Source organism: Danio rerio, chromosome 21, assembly GCF_049306965.1.
Source record: "Danio rerio strain Tuebingen ecotype United States chromosome 21, GRCz12tu, whole genome shotgun sequence".
Lineage (NCBI taxonomy): Eukaryota > Metazoa > Chordata > Actinopteri > Cypriniformes > Danionidae > Danio > Danio rerio.
In genome coordinates, this window is record NC_133196.1 from 24,195,383 (window position 1) to 24,221,637 (window position 26,255).

The 26,255-nt window shown below is 34.7% G+C and overlaps 1 protein-coding gene across 4 annotated transcripts in view; it reads left to right on the forward strand.

Annotated features, from left to right (window-relative positions):
• Nucleotides 1-1,148: 1,148 nt before the first annotated feature.
• The window catches only part of arhgap42a (Rho GTPase activating protein 42a), a 58,073-nt gene continuing 32,966 nt past the window's right edge, over nucleotides 1,149-26,255 (forward strand). The window contains 4 exon segments of one of the 4 annotated variants that reach the window (NM_001202443.2): nucleotides 1,149-1,545; nucleotides 2,462-2,557; nucleotides 9,758-9,819; nucleotides 25,603-25,674. In NM_001202443.2, the coding sequence (NP_001189372.2) occupies nucleotides 1,392-1,545; nucleotides 2,462-2,557; nucleotides 9,758-9,819; nucleotides 25,603-25,674 (384 nt within the window). In that variant the 5' untranslated portion in view covers nucleotides 1,149-1,391. 4 annotated transcript variants of the gene reach the window in all.

Sequence of the window (26,255 nt, forward strand, 5' to 3'; positions counted from 1 at the left end):
GTTTTTAGCCATACTTTGATTGCACAGAAAATAGATGTGCAGTTTGGCCAAATATTAAAACAAAATAATTATTTATTTTGAACAATCTAGAATTAGCAATGAATTTTATTGAACCTAAAATATATTTTCAAATATATTTATCACATATTCAAAATTAATTTTAGAGGGAATAATATATATATATATATATATATATATATATATATATATATATATATATATATATATATATATATATATATATATATATATTTAAATATATTTCAGGGCGGCACGGTGGCTCAGTGGTTAGACTGTCGGGTCACAGCAAGAAGGTCGCTAGTTTGAGTCCCGACTGGGTCAGTTGGCATTTATGTGTGCTATTTGCATGTTCTCCCCGTATTCGCATGGGTTTCCTCCAGGTACTCTGGTCTTCCTCACAGTCCAAAGACGTGCTATAGGTGAAATGAATAAACTAAATTGGCCAACGTGTATTTGTGTGAATGGGTGTGTATGGGTATGGCTGCTTAAAACATATGCTGGATAAGTTGGCGATTCATTCCACTGTGGCGACCCCTGTTAAATAAAGGTACTAAGCTGAAGGAAAATGAATGAATGAATGATTTCAAAATATATAAAACATCTAAAATATATATAATTTAAAAAATATGTTTTTAAATAATATATTTATGTAAATAATATTTGTAATATTCTAATAATGTGTCAATATTATTTGGTAATTTTTGGATATTCTTATATATTTTAAAAAGATATTAAACACATTTCAAAACATATTTGCCCATATATATTTAAATAAGAAAATAGGATTCTAGCTTTATTTTTATGCCTAAACCATCTAAAGTAATAATAAGTTATAATATAATAAATATAATATAATAAATATAATATAATATAATATAATAAATATAATATAATATAATATAATATAATATAATATAATATAATATAATATAATATAATATAATATAATATAAAAAAATCAAGAGTTTTGAACCTCAGTTACAAAATAGGCTATATGTATTTCATAGTACACAGGCTCATACAACTTCTACAAAGTGACCCCAGGAGGGTGTAGTAGCCTAAAAAGTAAACCCAGCAGCAGCAGCTCAGTGGTGTAATCATGTCCTGATGTCGTCCTGTAGGTGAGCGGGATCAGACCAGTAGGAGTCACCGCGAGCCTCCCTTTCTCCCTCTGCTCTGCTCAATCTCTCCGTGATCCAGCAGGGAAACAGAATGCCGGAAGTGGGGTTTCGGGATACAGAGTTTCGGGACTCGTAACCGTTGAAAGTTCACACTATCAAGAAACCTACTTTCCCCGAGAATCAAAGCTTTTCCGGTAGCTTGTGTTCGTCAGCCTTTGTTTCACCGTTTCATTCATCCGGACGTTTACAATGGGGCTCCCGGCGCTGGAATTCAGCGACTCTTTTCTGGACAGTCCTGACTTCAGAGAGCGACTCAAATGCCACGAAATTGAACTGGATCGTACCAATAAATTCATCAAGGAACTAATCAAAGATGGAAATATGCTTATCAGTGCGCTTAAAAGTAAGTTACAGGTCGTGTATGTGTGTTTTGAAAAGTAAGTGATGTATTGAGATTTAACTCACACGTGATCTGACTTTAATTCTTTTTTCTCTAGTTATTGTTGTTACATTATTTGAACTATTTTTGCTAGTTTTTATTTACTTTAACCGTGTGAGGGGAAAAGTGAGAATTCAAAGCACTGATGTAGATTAGATAGAGCAGTGTAGTTGAATGGGTTTGTGTTTTCTAAAAAGAAAGGAACTTTTGTAGTGCCTGACCTTTTGCCCTGTTAAACACCTACTGTAGATATTTCATCAAAATTAGTGAAACTACAGATTTAGAAAAGTGTGTAAATGAGCCTTCTCTGTCTTACACTTTGCTTTTAATTAACCTGTGTTTATCAACTCTAATATCTAGCAGGTTTTAGAAGTGAGCATGTTCAGGCCGGGGTTGTGGTGTGTGTGCATGTTTCATCATCAAACGCCTGGTTATTCACCCAGCTGGGATCTGATATGATATCAAGAAGAAGACGAGTCTCTACTAGATATGCTGTTATCAGCCACTTCGCTAACATGGCTCCTCCTTGCCTCCCTCTAGATATGTTTTTTTTTTGCACTAGTCTTAGTCTTTGAACTTCTCAAGTCCATTCAGCACTGACTATTTTTTGTTAGTTTCAACAGTGTTCTCTTTCACAACTTTATCCTTTATTCTCTGCCACAAAGCAGTCCAGCTGAAGGCTCCTTCTGGCTTTTGTGCCAAACAAAAGGCAGTGAATGTCTTCCCAAAAAAGGACTTTGAACTAAGTCTTTAATTGAGTATTTGTGAGGTCATGTCCTTCCCGTTTGACCAAACAAATTGTTAGTAATGAGTAAGTTGATGTAAATATGCTGAAATTGCAGTAAAGCTCCATCACATAACTCTGTTGTCTTCTGAACAGGTCTTTCTGCAGCTGTGCAGAAATTCTCCCAGTCGCTTCAGGATTTCCAGTTTGAATGCATTGGAGATGCTGAGACCGATGATGAGATTAACATTGGTAAGTAATTAGCAAGTAACCAAGATGTTAATTATATGTGCATTTGATGTAGTTTATCCAGGTTTATTCATGCATCTCAAATTGTGAAGTTTTGCAAAATGTTTGAGCTGCTCTCACAATGAAAGTTGGTTGGCAGTAAACGTTGTCAGACCTAAAAAAAGCAGGATCCTAACTCCCATAGACATCTAGAAAATACACATAGACACATGGAGAATTAAGTTGTCTTAATTACTATGTACTTACATTTTAATTAATAATTTGGTACAATGCATTTATTACGAAAATGTTTAGGAATTGTATTTATGTTATAAAGTTATTTACAGGCCTGTAATAAATTTTTGTAAATACTTTTATCATTATGCTGTTGACCCATTACACCTTAACCCACCCTCATACCACAAAACCTGTCCCTAACCTAATATCACATCCCACCTCAGTAGCACCAGTGTTCTGCAATACAATATGAACACAATAAGTATATTAGTGTAAAGTCAAATCTTTAGGCTATTCCTCTGCCATTTTTACCCCGTATAGACCATTTCAATGGGATGTTGCCATTGGCCCACGAACATTCGCTGCTTGTTATCAAGCTATTTCATAACTGTAACAAGATGCAATTAAATCATTACTTAGCATTTAAATAGCTATCATAACATTATTTATCAATATGTGGACCTTTTTGGATTCTTGTAAGCTGAAGAAGTAAAAAATGTAAAACAGTAAATAGATTAGGACCATTGTTATTGTTTACATCCCTCAAAAAGGTCTATAAAAGGGTTGTTATTAAAATACAGCACTATAATTCCTGTGCAAAGTGTCAGATTAAAGGCATTTATCACACTGTAATTAAACGGCACAAATGTATGATGCAGACTCGCTTAAACGGAGAGGTTTTTTTGTCATGTGTTGATTTTATATTTGTTATACAGTTTGTTGGGGATTTGCTTTATATTATCATGTCACACTTGATGTTAAAGGGCCTGAATGCTGAAAGAGAGCAAGCTAAAACTCGCAGGGCCCTATCATACACCCGGCGCAAGGCGTGACGCAATTGTTGTTTGCTAGTTTCAGCTCGGCGCAAGAGTCGTTTTGACGTTTTGCAAATGCACGTAATGCATTTGCGCTCATACGTGCGCCCATAGGCGTTCTGGTCTACAAAAGGAGGTGTGTTAAGGCGCGTTGCTATTTTGAGAAACTTAAATAGACTGTTCAGTAGACCAGATCAAAGCAGGTCAATAGTCCAGCTCAGAGCACATTATTTGTGCGCCTCGCTTGCACATAGTTTAATACACACAGGATGTACAACAATACGCAAACGTCTTTACAAAAATAGAAATAAAGGATTAAAATATTACAAAAATGATTGTTTTCTAGCCTACATGAATATACAAACCACCGCCTCCATGCCTTCTTCATCTCGTGGGGCTTTTTCAGTTAATTCATGATAACTTGCTTTTGTATAATGTTATTATTATTAACAATAATATTTATTATATCCATATTTATATTTGTTTTAATAAAAACAAGCTTAGATTTGCCCATCTTTCAGGATTCAGACCATATGGGGCATAGCATGTGTATTTGGAGATAACCTTGTTTTTTGACCACACTTCGTTATTATTGTTCAATTATGTATAGGCTAATGGATGTCTGTGCGTACAACACGTTTCCCTATCCATGAGAGTTAAAGTGAAAGTAAAGAATGAGGAGGCTCATCTCTTTTTCTCGCGCTGTAGATACTCTGTTTAACTGTTTTTTCGCTAGTGAAGGGTTAAGTTTTTCCACTTACAAAGTCCGCCATGTAAATAGCAAACGCGCTATGGCAACTGGTTATTAAAGGGAATGGGAGATGAGACTCTGATTGGTTTATTCTCAAAACACACCTATAACTCATTAAGAGAATAAGCTCAACCCTGTTAGACAATGCGTCATTGCACAAAGCGGATTTTTCCATCCTTAAAAAAGCAAAAGTGGATTCAGACAAGCCCTTAATCTTTTTGCACCATGCGCTTTGCACTTTGCGCATAGATCATCAAAATAAAGCCCACAAAGTTTAATAGACCATAAAACTTCTGTAACAGTCCCTTTTAAAAAATTAAGCAGGGTAAGCTATAAACAAAACCCTACTACTTGTCCATCAGCTCTCTTGTTCAATAGTCAGGGCACTTCAAGGGGTCAAAAATTTTAAGTGCTGTCTCAATCGCAAAATTCTTTCAGTGCACTGAATTGTTACACAATGTGTACACAATGCACTGTGAATATCAGGGAGCATCGATGCTCAGTATCAGCTGCTTCCTTTGAGTAGCTCTCATTCCTCTGCATTGATCCCTTCAAAGTTTTTACCCTCTGGGGTTACATCTTCGAACAAATTAGGGCATAGAGATGAGCCCTTCTAAATATAACACAGTGTGAAACAATGCAGCTTCCCTGGGCAAAAGATCATGAAACGTCCATCAGTTGTCCCCTTCGAAATCCTTCATTCCGAAGGGCCCTTCGAAATGGCCAGTTTTGAGCACATTGGTTTGGAATTCATTCGTTTTCTTTTCTTAGTCCTTTTATTAATTCGGGGTCGCCACAGCGAAATGAACCATCAACTTATCCAGGATATGTTTCACGCATCGGATTCCCTTCCAGCTGCAACCCATCACTGGGAAACACGCTTACACACTCATTTACACATACACTACGGACAAATTAGCATACCCAACTCTACTATACCACATGTTTTTGGACTTGTGGGGGAAACTGGAGCACATTGGTTTGGAATGACAATTCAATATGGCGGTCATGATTGTTTCCACTCCACAATTTCCTTCAGAGGGAGATGAACCTGTTACCTGTTTGGAACGCTCTGTATGTTCCCTGTATGTTCTAAAGCACGAAACATGAATTACATTCACAGTACTCGTATAGATTCATTTTTGAACTTAAATGGTTTGTTGCAATCGGTTTTCTCAAATGGTTTAATTTACCTTCACTTTTTAGGTTTTACAGTGTAGTGAACCAGTGCTCGAGTTGTATGCCACTTATTGATTCATGACTTTGGGAGCTAGGTACTGATTGAGACACAATCATGGTTATGACTAACACTGGTAAACACAGACTAAGCATGGTTTTGCAATAATTATCACACTTTAACCTTGGTTATATAAATGGTAATCAATCCACCAAAATGCATAATTAATGCATTTTTTTACTGTAATAAAAACATTTATATTTTCCTGAGTGACATGACAACACTTCAAAGTCTTCTCTCTCAATTATAAAACTCTTTATGTCTTTCACAGAATAAAGTTATACCGGTTTGGTATGACTTGAAGGCGTGTAAATAATGAGAGAATGTTCATTTGTTAAACCATGCCTTTAAGCTGTAAACTGTGAAACGGCCTCTTAAACATCCACTCCTCTGTAAGCTTTTTATTTGCAGCTGTCGTCCTCAGTCACCCACAGTAACAAATAATGTGTAATAAAGCTGAAAACAGTGGATTTCTGTACTACCACAGGCTATAGTGTGACTATTCTTTATCAGACGGAGACGACTACTGCCTGGCATTAAGAAAACCATGAACCCAAACAACCATCTGAAAAAACGTTCAAGCAGTCAGAACGTTCCTTTCTGGCCCTGGCTCTCCATACTAGTCACAATAGTGTTAGATATTTAGACTAAGCTTAGTAATTTGTAGTTTAGTCACTCATTCATTTTCTTGTTGGCTTAGTCCCTTTATTAATCCGGGGTCGCCACAAGACTCATTTTATCAATTTATCCAGCACATTTTTGCGCAGAGGATACCCTTCCAGCCGCAATCTATCTCTGGGAAACATCCACACACATACACTTCGGACAATTTAGTCTTCCCAATTCACCTGTACCACATGTCTTTGGACTGTGGGGGAAACCGGAGCACCAGGAGGAAACCCAGGGAGAACATGAAAACTCCACAAAGAAACATCAACTGAGCTGAGGTTCGAACCAGCAACTCAGCGAACATCTTGCTGTGAGGCAACAGCACTACCTACTGCGCCACTGCGTCACCTAGTTTATCATGTTTAACAATAATAATGATTGTGTTAAAATTGATGTAATGTACAAAAATCTTTTATTAGTTATCTGTAATTAGAATTAATATTAGAATTGGCCGAACTGCTGTTATTTGTTCAAAAGTTTGTGGTTAGTAAAAAAATTCATAACCCCAAACTTTCAAACAAACAACACCAGAAATATTTTTATTAAATTCAATGCTAAATTGTTATATTAAAGAATATTGTCAAGTGTATCCTGTTTTATATAAAAATAAGCAGCACACTTTTTATCAAGACGTGTCTCATATAAACCAGGGGTGCCCAAACTTTTTGGTATGAAGGGCCAAAAACCAAATATCCTTGATAGATGTGGGCCGAAGAGAAATATACCAAACGTATATAACAATCTAATTCATATATATTTTTTATAATATTAAAAAATACATTTAAACTTTACTTTGAATCATATTAACAAATGCAGTATAACTTTTTAAATTATAACTTATTTCAATAAAAACATAAACAATCATATTTATAACACAGTGGAGCTTATAGCAATAACAATTAACAGTAAAAAAAAGCAACAACACGCAAATGGCTACAACAAGAGCAACCAACCTACACTATCAAGCACTGTGTGCTAATAAATGATTTTAAAAACCAGGGAAACTTCACAATCCTCAAAGAATAAATTACCCTAAATTGTATAAATCTTAAACATTACACTGTAAAAAATAAAAAAAAAGCTAAGTTAACTTCAAATTTTAAAGCAACCAGCTGCAAATAAATTTTGATTTTATTAAGCTTCAGTGGTTGAAGTTGTGCCAAAGTATTTTTAAGGTGACTAAAAGGGCTGGTTTAAATCGAGTATAATTTACAAAATAATTTGGCACAACTTCAAGTGAAGAAATCAAAATTCAAAGTCTCCTTAACTGAATTTTTTACTTTCATTGAACAAACAGTTCCAAACATGCAGCTAAATCGTTTTCTTGAGTAAATTCAACTCTATGCTCAAAATATGTCCACCTAACTTGCAAATTCTTCAAGTTAACAAGTTGTGATTAGATTTTTACAGTGTTGTAATAGTTAGTAATAGGGCCAGACAGAATCTGCTGACATTTTTTGCTATTTCTGCTCAAAATATTGTAAAAAATCTGTAGATTTATACTGAATAATTTCAGGAGTAGCATAACTAAAAAATTAATAAATGAAATAAAATTCGTAACTTTTATTTACTGATTACATTGCAAATCCATCTTGAATTCACTTATTTTGTAAACAAAGCAAGCCTCTCATATAATATATCTACTAAAAGACTGAAAATATTAGTGCCAATCATCATATGAGTCATGAACATTTTTATATTTGTAAATAATATTTCTGAAATGTATTTAAAACTGAATAAATATAAATTTACACACATTTACACAAGTAAATAAATAGACTCGGCGGATTTCTGTGCGTTCAGATTCCGTGTGGGCCTAGTAATAACATAAGAATAAATACAAATGATACAAATAAATTTTACATTAAAATATCAAAGATTGAGGTCTTAGATGTTTTAATATAAATATGTATCAGTAAATGTACACAAATAGAAGACTGTGTATTAAATAAAATAAAAAATAAAATTATAATAAAATAAAATTTAATATTTTTAAATGTTATTGTTTTGTACTGTATTTCGGGCATGTAAATATAGTCTGTGAGCAAATGTAGAGACTTTCAAACAAAACGAAACTTTCAAACAACAAAATGAATCTTACCAGCCACACAACATTGCACGGTATACTACAGTACTGCAACAAATTGTAAATATGCCAGAAAGTGAGAGCTTGTTCAAATGTGATATGGATATCTCTGCAGGATAACTATTGTTTCATGGATACCTGGATTTATGCTTCTCTCGCCATGCATCAAAGCAGATTTGTCTTGCCGCAACAAGATTTTTAAATGGCCTAGAAGAGCGTGTTTATCTGTAGGCTGAGTGCTCCTTATAGAAAGAAGTTAAAAGTAGTTCTTATCCGAGTTCCTAATTGTAAATCTTTGGGGGAGTTAAGTCTCTGGAGAATGACGAGGTGGGACCCTTTCTTATCACCAAAGAGAAAAATGCTGTAAATCCCAGGACAGGAAGTGATGTGGCCAAAATGTCCTTTGTTTAAATACAGAAGCACTGGGAATCGTTAAATAACACAACATCATGTGCTCTTTGTAGTGTCGTCAGTTGGTTATTTATATGGTATTTTTAGATTGCAGTGCTTTCTCTGACATTTCTGTTTATATCAAAACATAGCATACATCTGGATTATATTTTAAGTATCGTCTCATGCAAGCATCAAAACAAGGAATAGTCAGTAAGGACATTAATTGTCGCACTGTCACCAATGAAATAGATCTCTGTAAAACATGCAAGTTTTATCCTAATATTTTTCTATTTTGTACACATTTCCCAGCTCAAACAGGAAACGTGTTTTTTGTTACTCTCACATTTCTACATCTTGAATGTGTTGGTATGCCGTTTCTTGAATACCCCTTTGTGCATAGTTGTGGGTGGCCATGCTATTTTTCTTGCATAGCTAATATTATGTGCAGGTTTTCTTTATACAGTCGAAGTGAGAATTATTAGCCCCCCTTTGATTTTTTTTTTTCTTTTTTAAATATTTCCCAAATGATGTTTAACAGAGCAAGGAAATTTTCACAGTATGTCTGATAATATTTTTTCTTCTCGAGAAAGTCTTATTTGTTTTATTTCGGCTAGAATAAAAGTAATTTTTAATTTTTAAAAAAACCTTTTAAGGTTAAAATTATTCGCTCCTTTAAGCAATATATTTTTGATAGTCTACAGAACAAACCATAATTCGATAACTTTCCTAATTACCCATGCTTAGTTAACCTAATTAACCAAGTTAAGCCTTTAAATGCCCCTTTAAGCTGTATAGAAGTGTAAAATAAAATAAATCAGTTATTAGAGATGAGTTGTTAAAACTATTATGTTTAGAAATGTGTTGAAAAAAAATCTTCTCTCTGTTAAACAGACATTGGGAAATAAAATTAACAGGGCGGCTAATAATTCTGACTTCAACTGTATATACTTTGTCAGGGCAAAATCAGATGCTGATAGAGTTATTACAGATCTAGAGTCAACGGATTCATGATTGGCAATCTTTTCTCTTATCACAGCGCAGTCATTCAAGGAATTCTCCCAGCTGCTGAACACGGTTGAGGAGGAAAGACGGCGGCTTGTAAGTTTGCTTTGTTTTTTGTTCTTTTGTTATTGTTCAGAGAGATTGATGTCGGTTCATGTGAACTCTTATTCTCTCCATGGCTGCATGTATTTGGGCAGAAATAATTTGAAATGGTGTTACAATTTAAAATAACCGTTTGCCATGTTGCTAAATTTTAAATCAATATTTAATGCTTTGATTCACAACTGAGTTTTTTGGGTTATTGCTACAGTCTTCAGTAGGGCTGGGCGATATTGCAAAAATGCATTCTCAATGATTATTTTTTGTACTCAACGATAAATGCATTTTGATATAAGTTGTTAATGCCTCCACTTTTAAAAGAGTATCCCGACCATGACTGAATGCAGATACTGCTGGTGGGAAAGTGAAACGAGTGCGGTAAACAATACTGGGTGACGCAGCATGACCTATTTTCAGTCGATAATTTTCAGTGACCAAAAATTCGGTCGATCTCTAAAATCAACGCAAAATGTTGTTGCATATTTCTGCTGTGTGATTGGCTTTTAGGATCAATAGTAAGTAACAATGTCCAGAGCTTTATCATCGTTATCTACATGAATTTAATTGCGATTTTATATGATGTTGTTTATCGGCCCAGCCCTAGTCATCAGTGTCACATGATCCTTTAGAAATTAGGGATGCACCGAATATTCGGCAACCGAAATTATTCGGCCGAAAATAGTCAAAAAAGCCCTTTCGGTGTTCGGCCGAATAAGTAAAAAGGCCGAATAAATTTTGCCGAACAATGACGTTTTTAATGCCGTGATCAAAAAGTAACCCGCGTAGAGTGAGAGGCGCGCGCTTTATGCAGCAAACATGTCAGCAGTGTGGAAGCGCTTTAAAGTGTAAGAGAAAGAGGCAAAAACGGCCGTTTGCAGACACTGTTCTGCTGAATTTTCCAGAGGAACGTTCTCTCTCTTCTCGCCCCCTTTAAGCAGATAACAAGAGAGATAAGCTCATCTGTGGCAGACGTCATACATTTACTTGCAGCACTAAAGTGTCTTTTAAACAAAGAGGCTGAAACAGACCACGGAGTGAAAACAGCTAAAAGTGCGCTCTTAGAAGCTGTCAGCGCACTATTTAGTCAGGCGGACTCAGAACACCTTTACTTCTTTCGCCATATAAAATATCATTACTTGGATATGGGGAAAAAGCTGCGCACACGAGAAATGATCCAGGCCCAGTTGGACTTGGGAAAGCCGCTAGGTATTGGAGACGGACGGTCAGGTGATGCACAGCGCAGGAGATGAAAACAGTGCAGAGAGTAAACGGGCTCGTACTACAGATGAGCCGCGACTGTTTAGTGCTGCATCTCATGTCATCGATGAGAAGAGGAACCGACTTTCATGCGAGACAGCAGAGAAGCTACTTTTTATAAAGAAGAACCTGCCACTTTTCCTGAAGAAGTAGGCTAAGTAGGCTTATGTCTAGGACAGTTATTCATTTGTTGTCATCCACATTTTTTGCACTATTCAATGCACATTTGTTGTTGTAGACATAGTTACATTCTTTCAGCAGTCAGTTATAGGCATAACATAGGCTATTCAAGAAGGGGGGCTTCAAAGATGGCCAAATAAAAAAAAAAATTTATTTTACTAATTTATTTATTTTAAGTTATATTGTGCTTTGTTTGTATATTATCTGCTGGAATGTTAAAAAATGTTCAGTGTTAAATAAATATTTTTGAAATTGTATTTTTGTTATTTGATTTATTTCTCTGAAAAGCAACACAAAATAGTAAAAAGCAAATTTTTACTATTTAATTATTGTAATGGTGAAAAAATTGGCAAACTAAATGGAAAAAAATGCAAAACACCGCATTCGGTATTCGGCCTTCGGCCAAGAATTTCATTATTATTCGGCTTCGGCTTCGGCCAAGAATTTCATTTCGGTGCATCCCTATTAGAAATCATTATAATATGATGATCTGATACTTCAGAAACATTTTATGTGTTTATCAATCGAAAATAACAGCATTTGTGCAAATTTGTATATTTTAAGTAGGGGTTTAATGGTCCATAAAATGCATAGTTCAGCTTGATTCGCAAAGTATTGTCATGTTTAATATTTTTTCAATATAGCAATTGAAAAAGAATGAGATAAATAGAAAAATGTTGTATCTTTGCTGAAAAAATATAAATCTAAATGCAAATATAAATACACCCGTGAGAAGTTCTCCAACCTGTTACGCAATTGCAATTCAGGCGTCCTGAGTTTGAGTCCCAATTCATTTTAAGTTGATTTGTATAGTGCTTTTTACAACAATTATTGTTTCAAAGCAGCTTTTCCCATACCTTTTTGCGATGTTCTCCTCTCTGCTTCTCTCTCCAACTTTGCTTTTAGTCCAGCTACTGTCCTATCTGATTAAAGACTAAAAAATGCTTAAATTGAATAAAAAAAGTGCACTGAATTAGTCTGAATGATTCAGTTGCAAAACTCATTCACACGAATAAACCGTTCGTTCTTCAAAACATCTTATTCGGTTTTCCCACAAAAGCAAAGCTAATCAAACTGTGATGTAATTGTTCATTTATGTATGGGTTACACAAGTTTAATATCTCAGTGATGGTTGTAAACACTCCACATGATGTGGTCTAGTTCAAAAGTGCCACAGATGTTGGTAATGAAGTAGCCATGGCGGTTGTTTGCTTTTGTAGCCGTTTTCTTTTTATTTTTTCTTAGATGTGGTTTTGTTCACACATACTTAAAGCTTCTAGATTAGTGGTTTAGCACTCTAAGAGCTATTTTGAGTAAGCGGTTTATTCATTATGAGAAACAGGCTGTCTACCGAAAGGTGCTTTCTGTAGACCACCACACTTTTTAGAGGAAAGCAAATGAGATCAGAAAATGCTAATGAAATATCACTCAATCTGCTCCTATGAAATATCAATGGCAGCAGAAGAGCATCTTCATTGGCATCAGCTACAGTTGTAATAGGCAGTTTTATTGGCGATATGCGCAAGGCAGTGTGTTGCCAGGGAATATTCCTGGCATTCGCTGCTGCAGCTGGTGGATCATTAGTCATAATACAGCAGTGAAAGACCTCACTGGACAAACAAAGCTCCTCTGTGCTTCTGCCCACATGTCAACAAACACTGACTTGTGTTTCTTTTAGAGATGCAGCGGTGTGTCAGCCACTTAGTTATAGCTGCAGACTTTTTGATCAAATTGAAAAAAATAAATAAATACAACATGCTTCATGTAAAAGGCACTGAATTGTATAATCCAGCCTTTTTCTCTGGGTCACATTATAAAATTTCTGCCAGATCACAATTAAATCTGTGCAAAACATTATTATATTATATTATATTATATTATATTATATTATATTATATTATATTATATTATATTATATTATATTATATTATATTATTATATTATATTATATTATATTATATTATATTATATTATGTTAAATTATATTATATTATATTATATTATATTATATTATATTATATTAGGAAAATGTACAATATTTTGTAACAGTAAACATGTCAGGCTAAATAATTCAAATAAATCATTGACTTCTGCTGTCATTATTAGTTTCAAAAGCACATATTTCTTTACAACACATAAAAAGACATTAATAAAACTTAAATGTACCACAGTATAACAGAAAATATTTTAAAACCTTGACTTTTTCAACTACTTATCCCATGCCTAATCCAATCCATGTTCACTGAAGATGTTTTGTCAATTGTTTAAATAAGAGACATTTTTATAACTATCAGTCTTGGAATCAAAATTCTACCTGTTCTTTCCTAGTTTCTTTGTTTGATATAAAATATTTATCCCGAATTATTCTATGAACAGAAGTTTCATATTTATAACTGCTGCTTTTATATGATATAGAAATATTTTATGAAATCATAAATAGGTTTACTGTCATTTGATAAATGTAATGCATCTTTGCTGAATAAAGCTAATAATTCCTTCTTATTGACTCAAACTCTTCAATACTACTTTACATATTTGTATCTGTTTTTGGCTGCAATCAGCCATAAATGATATTTAAATACATACAAATAATGTCGAGTTGTCTTATAATTAGGGATGTCCGGTTATGTGGAAAAAAAAAGGTATTATTTGAAAGGAAATATCAGTGTCATTATCAAAACATTTTCCATAAACAAGAAAAGACAATTGCTGTTTTAATTAAAAGCAATTCCATGCAAAGTCAACCTTGCCATGAAAAAAAAACATCACACCAAAATAGCGAAATCTTTTCAGGTTTTTTGTATCTGCTTTTATTTTACAGTACTGTAAAAATACTCAAAAATGTTTCTGTCAGTGTTTTTAAACATTTATATTTGATTAACTTTTTTAAGTCACAAAAGTGCTAATTTCACATCTGTCACTTTTTTTGGTCACATAAATAGCAAATGTTTATTTATTTAACTCATTTAAAATATAAAAAAATGTTTACAGATTGATATTTTTCTGATTCTGTAAAACTGGGGTTAGTAGTTTGTGAAAATATAAACAAATGTTTCGATATAATGTACTTTCTCTGTGTATTGTTTCACATGTTACGGCAAATGTCACTGCTGGAATTGCTCATAAATATTTAAAAGATTCCAAGATTTCAAAGAAAATTCACAATTCTCAACACCAAAGCAAAATGGGACAAATTATAAAAAAAAAACATTTCTGGCCTTTATGGAAAATAATAAAAATAAATACAAATGAAATAAACAAGCTTCACTAAATTAAACTTGATTCAGTTCCAATTAAAGCTGTAAAGTCATTCAGTCAAGAACACTGTGCGATTTTCTCCTGGTCTTTTGTTGTTTGATTAATAATGACAACACACTGTCCCTTTAAGAGCTGCGTGTTTCTGATTTACGGTTACACTACTTTTTATTCTTAACCTGTTATGTTCATTTATAAAAACATTTACAAAACAAACAACACTGTAAAAATGCAGGGTTCCACACAATTCATTCATGTTGACCCACCACAACTGGATTAAATTAGCTAAACACTTTTAACAAATTTATGTGGATTGAACATAAAAAAATTAAGTTGTCCCAATGAAATCTCAAGAATTGTGTTGTTTTAGCTCATTTTAAATTAGTAGTTTAAACAACCAAAAAGGTTTATGTAAATCATCACTAAGCACTATGTTTTGACACATTTTTACATGTATTTGAGCATTTAGGTGCCGTTTAAGCTGAAAGATGACCTAACATGTCAGTGTTCTGCTTGTTTCTGAGGCTGGCCGCATGCATAGAACAGCACACACGTTCTCTTTCGTGTTTTAAATAACGTGATTGAAACTAAAGCGAGCACGTCTGATGCTGCGAGTCACGTTACATGATGTGAAACTCAGCTTTGCAGATAAAAGAATGCAGACTGCTGAAAAGAGGGCGGTTTATGACACTAATATAACTGTTAAATCTTGATTAATGTTTATTTTTCATAATCATTGGTAGCCAAAAGATTGCAGTTTAGTCATGTTTAATGTTAAAATTTATGTAATTACTCATAATGTACTAAAACCTAGCCCTAGCCTTAGTTATTATAATAATTATAAATCATCATTTTAGTCCTAATCTAAAACTAAAGTCTTATAAAAGTGAAACCTAGCTATTAACTGTGACTGTAAGACAGCAGCCTCTATTGTAGCAGAGACAATCAGTTCTATTGTGTCTTCTGGGCTTGTGTCTGAATGTCTAATAAAAACGCTGAGGTCAAACCTTAGGTCATCCACACATGACACATTGTGTTGTTTGGCTCATACCTTCTTGTGATTGCTTTTCCAGTCCCCAGATCACAACATTGTTTCCTTTCTCAGCGCGAGACCTGAGTAATGCATCCTTGCGCAATAAGTGTCATGGTGACTCAGTCCAGCTTTATACATTCATGTCCTCAGCTTAAGCTTAAAAACAGGTATTTTTGCTTTACAACACAATCCAGTCGAATTTTAAGGCCGGATTTAGTTTCTTAAATTTTATGTTTGTTCTAAGAGTTTCTTTGTTTTTGCTGTTGCATAAATAGCTTGATTGTTTTCACACATTATTAAACTCCGATTACAGCAGATGGACAAATGATGGACAAATGTAAATTATTTTTAAAGTCCTCTTTTAAAAAAAATGCACTTTTACTAGACAAGATGAGATTAAATTGTCAAGACCTGCTTGTAATATTCCTTTTACCATCAAAATTAGATATTTAATTAATGGCATAATCTACCAGGAAGTGACATCATGGGCAAACAACAAAAGCAAACATTCTTTTGTTGTGTTTGTTGGTTGGATTTATTGTACAATAAGCCGTCACGTTATAGAAACCTAAACTGTAAAAGATGCTGGGTTCCACACAATTCCTTCATGTTGTTTCAACACAAATTGATTGTTAACTTATTAATTTTTATGAATTTAAGTGGATTGAATGTAATGCAGTGAAGTTGGTTTTATTATTTTGTTCATTTATTGTGTTCATCCAGTTTGATAAAATCAATAGAGATGTCCTAATCAGGTTTTTCGCCCTCGAGTCCAAATCCAAGTCCTTTGATTTTGAGTATCTGCCGATAAAGAAACCCGAGAAATTACTTCTAATACATAAAATAAGAATTCAGAATAATGAAAAACAGATCAGGATGTTTCTTATTTTTTATTCAATTCACCTTATTTTAACATTCAACAACTCTGTTAACAAACAGAGCTCCTCTGTGAGGTAGCTTGAACAATCAAGTAATAAATAACATCAATTCTTTACTTTTGCACTTTAGTGCAACATTAAATATAAAAAAACTAATATAAAAACAAATAGCACCTCAACTTAAATTACCTGCCCGGCAATCCCAAGTTTTCATGGCAATTTACAGGAATGTTGTCGTCATTAACTTTATAATACCTCCAGACCACAGACATACTCGTGCTTTCTGCTTCAAGCTGTTTCTGTCTTCTACTTTGCTGGCATTTAACCAATAGCGTCTCTGCAACAAAGTGATGTCACGCCGCACATGTTGCAGTTTCTGTGTGAAGTCAAGAACTAGGTCTAACTTTGTGCCACTGCATAATAGTATATGTTCGAGTCCTGATCGGGAGGTAACGTCCGTTTTCAATCAAGTCTGAAACCATGTGATCAGGTCCGATTTACGATCACTTGATCGGATCTGGAAATCACAAAAAATTACTGAAATTTGGAATTACTTACAATTGGAAAGAAGTTTGATGTTGTTGAACAAGTGATCAGTATCTAAGTTTCTATACCTATTTTTATGCTAATTCAGGAATATGGAAGAAAAGAAAAATACTTAATATGATCTCAAAGATGTGTATACATATATATGTTTTTGTTCAGTTTAATTTTATTCCATAAGAAAAATGTGCAAAAACTATGATTGATTCACATTTAATTTAAGTTCCAGAATTCAAATGGGCAAGATGGGATACATTGATGGACAAACCAGTAGACCTGCTACATTGCACAACATCTGAAATGTTGCTTTGGCCATTTCTAAAATCCCTTCAGCATTATTACCTTCCAGAACTTCAGTGTGTTTATTCAACACTCTTGAGCAGCTGCACTTCCAAATATCAGTATTTTTTGCTTTTCTTCTTCTGATGCATAAAAAAGTAGTTTATTATAAAAGAAGGCAGGCTCACAATGACTTCTCCTAACACAACAAATTCCATTTTTCTTGATTTAAAATATTTGCTACCAGTTTATCAGGAAGTGATGGTTTGTTCTCTTTTATTCATCGAATCGAAACTTTATTCGAAAATCTTTCATACGATATTTCAGTTTTGTGCATAAATTTAATTAGCATCTTTTGATGGAAACATAGCTAATGAGATTTCACACTATATTTCAGTTATGTTAGTTGTCCTGATCTTGGTTTATATGATTTATTCATCAATAGTCCATCTAGTTTAAGAAAAGTATAAAAACCTGTCATTTATTATCAAAATGTCATAATATGGTTGAATAAATGAAACAATATGGGTTCTATATTAATGATCTATTCTAGGTACGGCACATGGTGCAAAAGCATTAAGGCCATGTCCGAATACACTTTTGCTATTTTAAGGATGGAAATATAAGATTTGCATCCCAGCGCAGGGTCTAACAGGGATGTGCTTATTCTCTTAAAATTAAGCACAAGTTTACCTTGTTTTGTACATTGGATTCCACTTTAATGAAAATATATTGAACAAACTAGGTTATTGTAACCATTAGGAAGAAAACAACATGTTTTACTATAGATTTTAGAACTAGGGCGCCGCCATCTTGGAATGTCGCTGTGTCTGACGTCATGGGCTCTAGCACCAGATCTGTGATGCTCGTCCACAACTTTCTGCATTGTGTTAAATCAGGCTGTCCAGTCTCTGTGTTCAGTCCGTTACACTCACAGACAGGCAGTCTGGCAACATAGTACAGAGAGTGAATCAAAGCGCATCAAATGATCGGTACTTAAAAGGGAAAAAAGAAAAATAGAATAAATATATATACTCTTATATTAGACACACATCTGATGCTTGTATTTCCAGCAGCTCCACACCCACAACTTCAATCATTGGATTAAATTAGACTTTACAGTCTCCTTTACTTCCACTGTATTTGTTTAGTGGAGGGAACTAAACCAACCCTGTGACACAACAACATTTGTTTAATATATTTTCATTAAAGTGGAATCCAATGTACAAAATAAGGTAAACTTGACTGAGTGCTTCATTTCCCCTTTAATGGGTTATGGGTGTGTTTTGGGCATAACCTGCATTAACAGGGTGTTCGCAGGGTCTTAAAGTACTATTAAATCATAAATAGTATTTTACTTGGTATTAAATTTAGTATAATTTTCAATTATGTATAGTTTTATGCTGAAGTTTTTCTGAATTTAATCTGTGAATATTGGTGAGCTGTGTAGTTTACCAAATCGATAAAATCTTGCTGTTTTGTCTACTGCTGTAACCAAGGCAAGACCTTTATTCCTGCCGGTCTATAGACGTGCCCTTGTGGAAGATTGTCAATTACCATTTTTATTAATTATGTCAGTTTAGACGAAGGCATGCTTTATGTAGCATATTTTCACAAAAACAGATCATTTTTACATCATAATATTTCATTATCAGCATGGTATAGAGCACATAGACTTTTTTTTGCTTTCTAATTTTCTAAAATATGGACTTGGAAAATCGCAGTCGGCCATGAAAAATGAAGATCAGTGTCCTTATAAGTGATTTTTACAATCTGTATTTGGTAAATATACATGTTCCAAAACAATGTTACCGTTTGAAAACTGAAGTGGCATTAATGTCTTTAAATGTATGCAAAGAGACTTAAAAAAGAGCTTAAAAGGTATTGAATTTCACTCTCTGATTACTTCATATGCCCTGATTAAACCTATCAGACTCTCATTTCCCATTCCCTAAGAGTCAGTTGCATCGCACCATGGCACATTTGCTATTTACATAGTGAACTTTGTAAGTGAAAAAACTGAGAGAACAGTTAAACAGATCATCTGCAGTGTGAGAATAAAGAACAAGCCTCCTCCATTCGGCCTCTTTACTTTCCCCTTACTTTTTACTCCTTTACTTTCGTGGAGTAAGGAAACGATGCAATTTACTCCTCTGAAGACATCTATTAGCCTACATATTTCATTTTGTTTGTGAAGCGCAAGGAAAACGGTTTCAAAACTGTTCCTAAATTGAGTTCTAATCTCCATCAAATGAGTAAACAATAATAACGAAATTTAGTTTAAATAAAAATTATATTAAAAATTAATTATATTTACTTAATTATATTCAAACACACGTCCTATTCTTATGCACCATATTGTGATGCATACTGTACGTCTCTAAAACCCGACAGGTGGACAAATCTAAACTTGTTTTAATTCAAGCAAACAATAATATGGATATAATAAATAACACTACTAATAATAACATCATACACATGCAAATTGTCATAAATAAACTGAAAAAAGCCCCTTAAGGTCAAGAAGGCATGGAAATTAACTAAAAATTACTGTTGCGCTGGTCTGAAAACAGCACCAAATCACGCCATACATGTCTTGCGCCTTATTGCACCGGGTGTATGATTGGGTCCTATGTTTCAAATGGTTAATCAAACTTTTTATTTTCATACTGTAAGTATAGCATTCTTTTGATAATCAAATTATAACTAATAAAGGTTTGAGTTGTAACCTTTTCTGTAAACACCCCCAGCGTGTTCTCTTCAGAGATACAAAGTTCAAAATCTGCATAACTAGAAGCAACCCATAAGTGGATTACACTCATAATGTGTCAAAACCCAAAGGAAAGACTATTAACTTCAACATGGAAACACTTGATTTGCTCAAGAGGATATTAAATATGTTGCATTGGCTTCCAGATCCTGCATCCAGACTTCAGTTTGAGTCGCGTCTATTGTTCATTGAAGAAAGCGGAGCGGGTCAGCAGAGCTGTGTGAAGACCCTCAGGGGGAGAATTAGCCAGCAACCTCCTACAGTTTCTTTACTTCCTGCAGACCGTGGCCGTGTTACGCTTCAGTCTCACAGGCTCCTGCGCTGGGCCTCTCAGGATGACAAACACCTCCGTCAAGCTGAGAAAGTCCCCGAGGGCCTTTTCATTCACAGACGTACAATAACAGAGCCGAGGGGTGAATAACTCCCAGTAAATGCATTGCCCTCCCACAGGGCCGCAGATGGGAAGTGCTGTGTGTTACTGGAGCATCATGGCGAGACAGTGAGGTTTAAAGTCTGTGGCTCACGTAACGGTGAATCACTGAATAAACACAACTGGCGTGTTTTATTAAACGTCTGCCATTGCATTCTGCCAGATCAGTAGACTGTCTCGTATCCAGTGGTACTTTCATCTTAGGCCCTCTGCCAGTGCGATCTGCTTTAAGTGGGAGGCATTTTCCCACATGATGGATTGGACTGATGTAAGAAGCGAGTTTCCTCTTTGGCTAAAAAAAGGCCATGGGAAGTTTTGACGGGAGAAACTCTTGAGCAAATAGAGTGTCTGTCTGCACCCAGCAGAGTTATCTGAAGTGCTGAAAAGTGTTTTGCTTTAATCAGTGCTTTTTTGTGCTTGTGTTAAGTTATATGGGGCTTTTTTGTTGTTGGTTCATATAGAAGTACATAAAAAATACAGTGCATCTGGAAAGTATTCATAGTGCTTTACTTTTCCCACTTTTTTATGTTACAGCCTTATTCCAAAATTCCAAAATGTTTAAAATTCCAAAAATCCATGATGACAATGTAAAAAATATATATATTTTTTGAAATTGTTGCAAATTTATTAAAAATAAAAACCTGAAAAATCCCCTGTACATAAGCCTTTGCTCAATATTTTGTTGATACACCTTTTGGCAGCAATTACAGCCTCAAGTCATTTTGAATATGATGCCAAAAGCTTGATACACCTGTCTTTAGGAATTTTTGCCCATTTCTCTTTGCTGTACCTCTCAAGCTCTATCAGGTTGGATGGGAAGCGACAGTGTACAGCCATTTTCAGATCAATAGGATTTAGGTCTGGGCTCTGACTGGGTCACTCAAGGACATTCACAGAGTTGTTGTGAAACCACTCCATTGATTTTTTGGTGGGGGCTTTGGGTCATTGTCCTGCTGGAAGATGAGCCTTCGCCCCAGTCTGAGGTCAAGAGCACTCTGAAGCAGGTTTTCATTCAGGATGTCTCTGCGCATTGCTGCATTCATCTTTCCCTCTGTTCTGACTAGTCTTCAAGTTCCTGCTGCTGAAAAACCAAACAAAATCCCCACTGGATGATGCTGCCACCACCATGCTTTACTGTAGGGATGTTATTAGCCTGGTGATGAGCGGTGCCAGGTTTTCTCCAAACGTAACGCCTGGCATTCACTCCAAAGAGTTCAATATTAGTCTCACCAGACTAGAGAATTTAGTTACTTGTGGTCTGAGAGTCCTCCAGATGCCTTTTGTTAAATTCCAGACGGGGAGTGGCTTCCATCTGGCCACTCCACCATACAGGCCTGATTTGGTGGATTGCTATGTACCTGAGCTCAATTTAGAGCTTCATGGCAAAGGTTCATGGCTTATGTAGATGTGATTTTTTTTCAGGTTTTTAATTTTTAATAAATTTGCATTAATTAAAAGAAAATTACATTGTCATTATGGGGTATTGTGTGTAGAATATTGAGGAAATAAATGAATTTAAGCCACTTTGAACAAAGACTACAACATAAAAAAATATGGAAAAAGTGATGTGAATACCCGTATATTAGTGCTGTGGTTTGGGGAACTATACATTGTGAGTGATGCAATTAAAGTCATTGCTGTTCTCTAATATGTTTGAATTCACTTTTAATAATTAATATTTAAGACAAGAGAATAAAATGGGAAATTTTAATTAATAGATTGTGTTGAGACTAGAGCTGCAACTAACTTTTGTTTTGACAATCCATTTGTTGAGTGATTATTGTTCGAATTTAAATAGCTGTGTAAATCACATTAATCAGATAAACCGGATTTTAAAATCTAGGCTTATTTATGTGACATTTTGCTTATAACTATATAAAACCATAATTTAGCACATGTATAAAAGTATACTTTTAAAAAAACGCAAAAGCAACCTACCGAGTTTAATTTTGACATTTAAAAACTTAAATGAAAAACAAAGATGGTTTTGAATGGAAGTGAATGAGACGGAAGTCTTAAGCCAAAAAAAATTTGCCCACTCATACGTGAAGAATAAGGTCAATGGTATACAAATTGGGACGCAGAAATTGACTTCCATAGTCATTTGTTTTGCTATTATTAAAGCCGATGGGTCCCAGCAACCAGCGTTCATCAAAATATCTTATGTGTTCAACAGAAGAAAGAAACTCATAAAGGTTTAAAACCACACGAGGCAGAGTAAACGATGAGGTAATTTTCAGTTTTGGGTGTACTATCCCTTTAATGTGGCCACTTATAAGTCACGTGCAGCTCATCTGTCTTATGCTTATAAGCCTGTCATGTATGTTTGCGTAAGACAAGCTTGTTTGACTTGCTCCGTGCATTGCAATAACAATGTTACAGTTTAAAATGACAGTCCAACCTTTAACATGTATCATAGATGCAGTAAACCAAGCTGGAGTTTAGTCTAAATATGCTGTTGGTTTACGCTATACAGCAAGACTCAGCTGTGCACCATGAGCTCAACAGGAAATGCACTCATATCATAAAAATGAAGTTGTCACTCACACCCTTTCAAAGCCTGCAGTGTACATCTGGACCTGCTCGGAGTCGGTACATTTCTATTATTTGGAAGTGCAAATTCCATTAATGTTGATGTGGGTGGAAGGAGCTCATAGAGACAAACGGTGAGCGCAGGCAAACATGTGGAACTGATTTTGCCTAATTCTCCAGCGAGACATGAAGTCCTCCACGCTGCGCCTGGGAAAGTGTATAAAAGGAACTAGTGTATGTAATTGTGTGTTTTTCCAATATGAGTGCCTACATGAAAATGGTACTAATTATAGCGCCGTTATTTTACAGTAAATAAAAGTAATTCCCTTGGATGGCGTTCATGCTCTGTTCACCGGCTGTTAGCTATTAGCACAAATGCACTGATGTCGATGAGTTCACACATTGAGCTCCACAGTATTGAGTGTTGTTTTAACACTAGGGGTGGGAAAAGTGGGTTAATTGTAAATAAATTGATTCACTCAACTTTTTCAATATCTCTTTTTGAGATTTTTACAATGCAGATTGTATCAAAACATCTTAACACAGAAGTTCTAGTAAACTAAAACTGTGTCAGTCCTGTTTTCAGAGTTGAAGTTCAGTTATTTCAATTCAGTGTGGTTTAATTTTTACTGCTTTAAGTCAAAACACTGAAGAGCAAATCCTTTGATGCGCAGCTCCACAAGTCCCAAACCAAGCAAGATGGTGGTGGAAGTGAGGAGGAACAAACTTTACCAATTGTTGAAAGTGAAGGAAAAAACCTTGAGAGAAACCTGACTCAGTTGGGCACAACCATTTCTCCTCTGGCTTAATTTGTTTTTGAAATTATTGATATTATTGATTATAAATGTACTTCAAAACAATATTAATGGGACAGTTCGCTCAAAAATGAAAATTCTGTCATCGTGCCTTCACTTGTTAACTTGTATTTGAGTGTCTTTACCCTGTTGAATACAAAAACAGTTAGTACTTTAGCACTCCATTTGTAAATTTAATCGAATTCACGTCCAGTATGCTATGCATTGTGGGCAATATTAGCCGTTGAAGTATTTACTTTGAATTTTGATTGAAATGGTCTCGATAAAGTCTCTAACTTTGGAATACTTGTTTCAACTATGACTTTGATATGATTCGTAGTAAATATTTATATTGTACTTCTTTTTGACAGAAACAAGGTATTTAATTAACTGTCTATTGGTGAATGTTAATATTTGTATTTGCAGCAGAGGTTTGATATTACTGGAATGAAAGATGTAGGACTGTTGTGCATTTTATTTTAATTTAATATCAGTTTTGGCCTCCAATTAAAAATAATGAAAGGAAAATAATTGAGATAAAGCAATTATTGCATCATATCTCATCCCTTTACATTTTTTTTAACCGTACATCATAGTCTCTTTGATTTATTCTAATCAGTTGGTCTTAAAATGACTTAAAAAGTCTTAAATTTCCAAAACGTGGATCAGGGTGGGGCCAAGTCGGAGCATTCACTCTGATCCCCCAGGCTCTGTGTTACTTGGAGACATTTCAAATTGAACCAAAACAAACGATTACAGTTGGCTTAAGATTGGCAATGAAAATTTAGGAAATGCAACGTGCAGAACCTGGCAATTAAAAAAAAATTCCAAAGTGAAATTTTAGGTCTAAAAAAGTCCTAAATTCACTGAAATATTGTGATGTTGGTCTTAAATCATTTTAAACAGGTCTTAATTTTGCTTTACTCAAGTAAAGCTACTCAGTCAGGCCGGCATCCATCTAGTGACCAACAATAGATATTTTTTATATTTTAGGTCTTTGTTGCAAAGTGATACAATTCACAAGAGCTGTTAGACATTTTTACAACAAATTCCCAAATTAAATTCCCTAATCTGGAAAATCAATGACAAAAACAATTCCTGTGTTTCTCATTATAATACTGGGCCATTGGAAAAAATCCTTAGTCTTTAACCCTGTAAAAGTCTAAAATTTAATACCTAAACTCTTTGAGTGTGACTCAGAATTGATTAAAAGTAATATTGAAAGACTTGATTAAACCTGCAGGAAACCTGTTCTTAAGTATTTGAAACAATATAAAAAGTCAGTATCACACTCAATTCTGACATCTTTTTATTTTAATATGCTTTTAACTTCTTTTTCAGTGCAACTTTGTTCATCTTTTATGTCCTGTTTTATTAGCTTTATATTGAAAGATTCAAGCTGTCAAGTTTTTTTTCAAGTTTTTTTTTTTTGTATAAAGTAACAGTTGTGGTTTTAAAATGTGTGTACTTGTGTAGTTTTTTTTTATTTCAGATGATTTAAGGAATCATTATTTTGGTAGAATTATTTGCTCATTTTAACTCCATAATAATGATTTGATACCATAAGTTGATACCATATACATCCAGTATATTCAAGGAAACTGTGAATGTTCAAGTGTTTTCCACAACTATTTTTTCTCAAGTTGGTTTTAGTATTAGTTTAAATACAACAACCCTCTTTCAGTCCATTTAATGCTAAGCAAACATTTCTCTCAAGCACTATTGACTATTCTGCAATGATTTATTACACAGCTAAAGCTTTTCAGTAGATAATTCATTGGTAATACGTCATACATGACTGATGGGAGGCTTTTCTGCTGCCTTTTCAGATACAGAACGCCGATGATGTCTTGATCACACCGCTGGAGAAGTTTCGCAAAGAGCAGATCGGAGCGGCCAAAGTAAGTTCTTAGAGGCCCATTGTGAGTTAATGTTGTACGTGTCAGCGGAAAGTAATTTTTACCTACGCCACGACAGGATCCTATACGGTCGGTATAGGTCTCTGAAACCCTGCAGGAAAGGGGGGAAATTGCAAACACCTGTTGAAGACGAGAGCAGCCAAATTATAGCCAGATACTGTAATGGGACATTTAACAACATGAAACGATCAGAGGGCACGTTTTAAGCAGACTCTGGTTAAAGCTTGACTCTTTCGAGGAGATTAGCTTGTTGTGCTGCTGATCTGTGAATGTGACCCTTCAGCTGGAGCTCTGCCTGTTGAGCTCAAACATTCAGAGCAAGAAAAGAAAGAAAAAAAAACAGTCCATGCCTTATTTGGGTGTATTGGCCCAATGCTTTTTAGAAGGAACTCGCTCAACTTAGACATTGAGACGTGATGGAGGCCAAAGGGAATGGCAGTCCGGCTGTTCAACCTCCTGCAGATGTGTGCATGCGTGTTCAAAGCAAAACACTCAACGTCTCAGTCTCACGGTCAATTTCAAATTTGGAATTGTTAGAAATGAAAAAAAAAAATTTGTATATT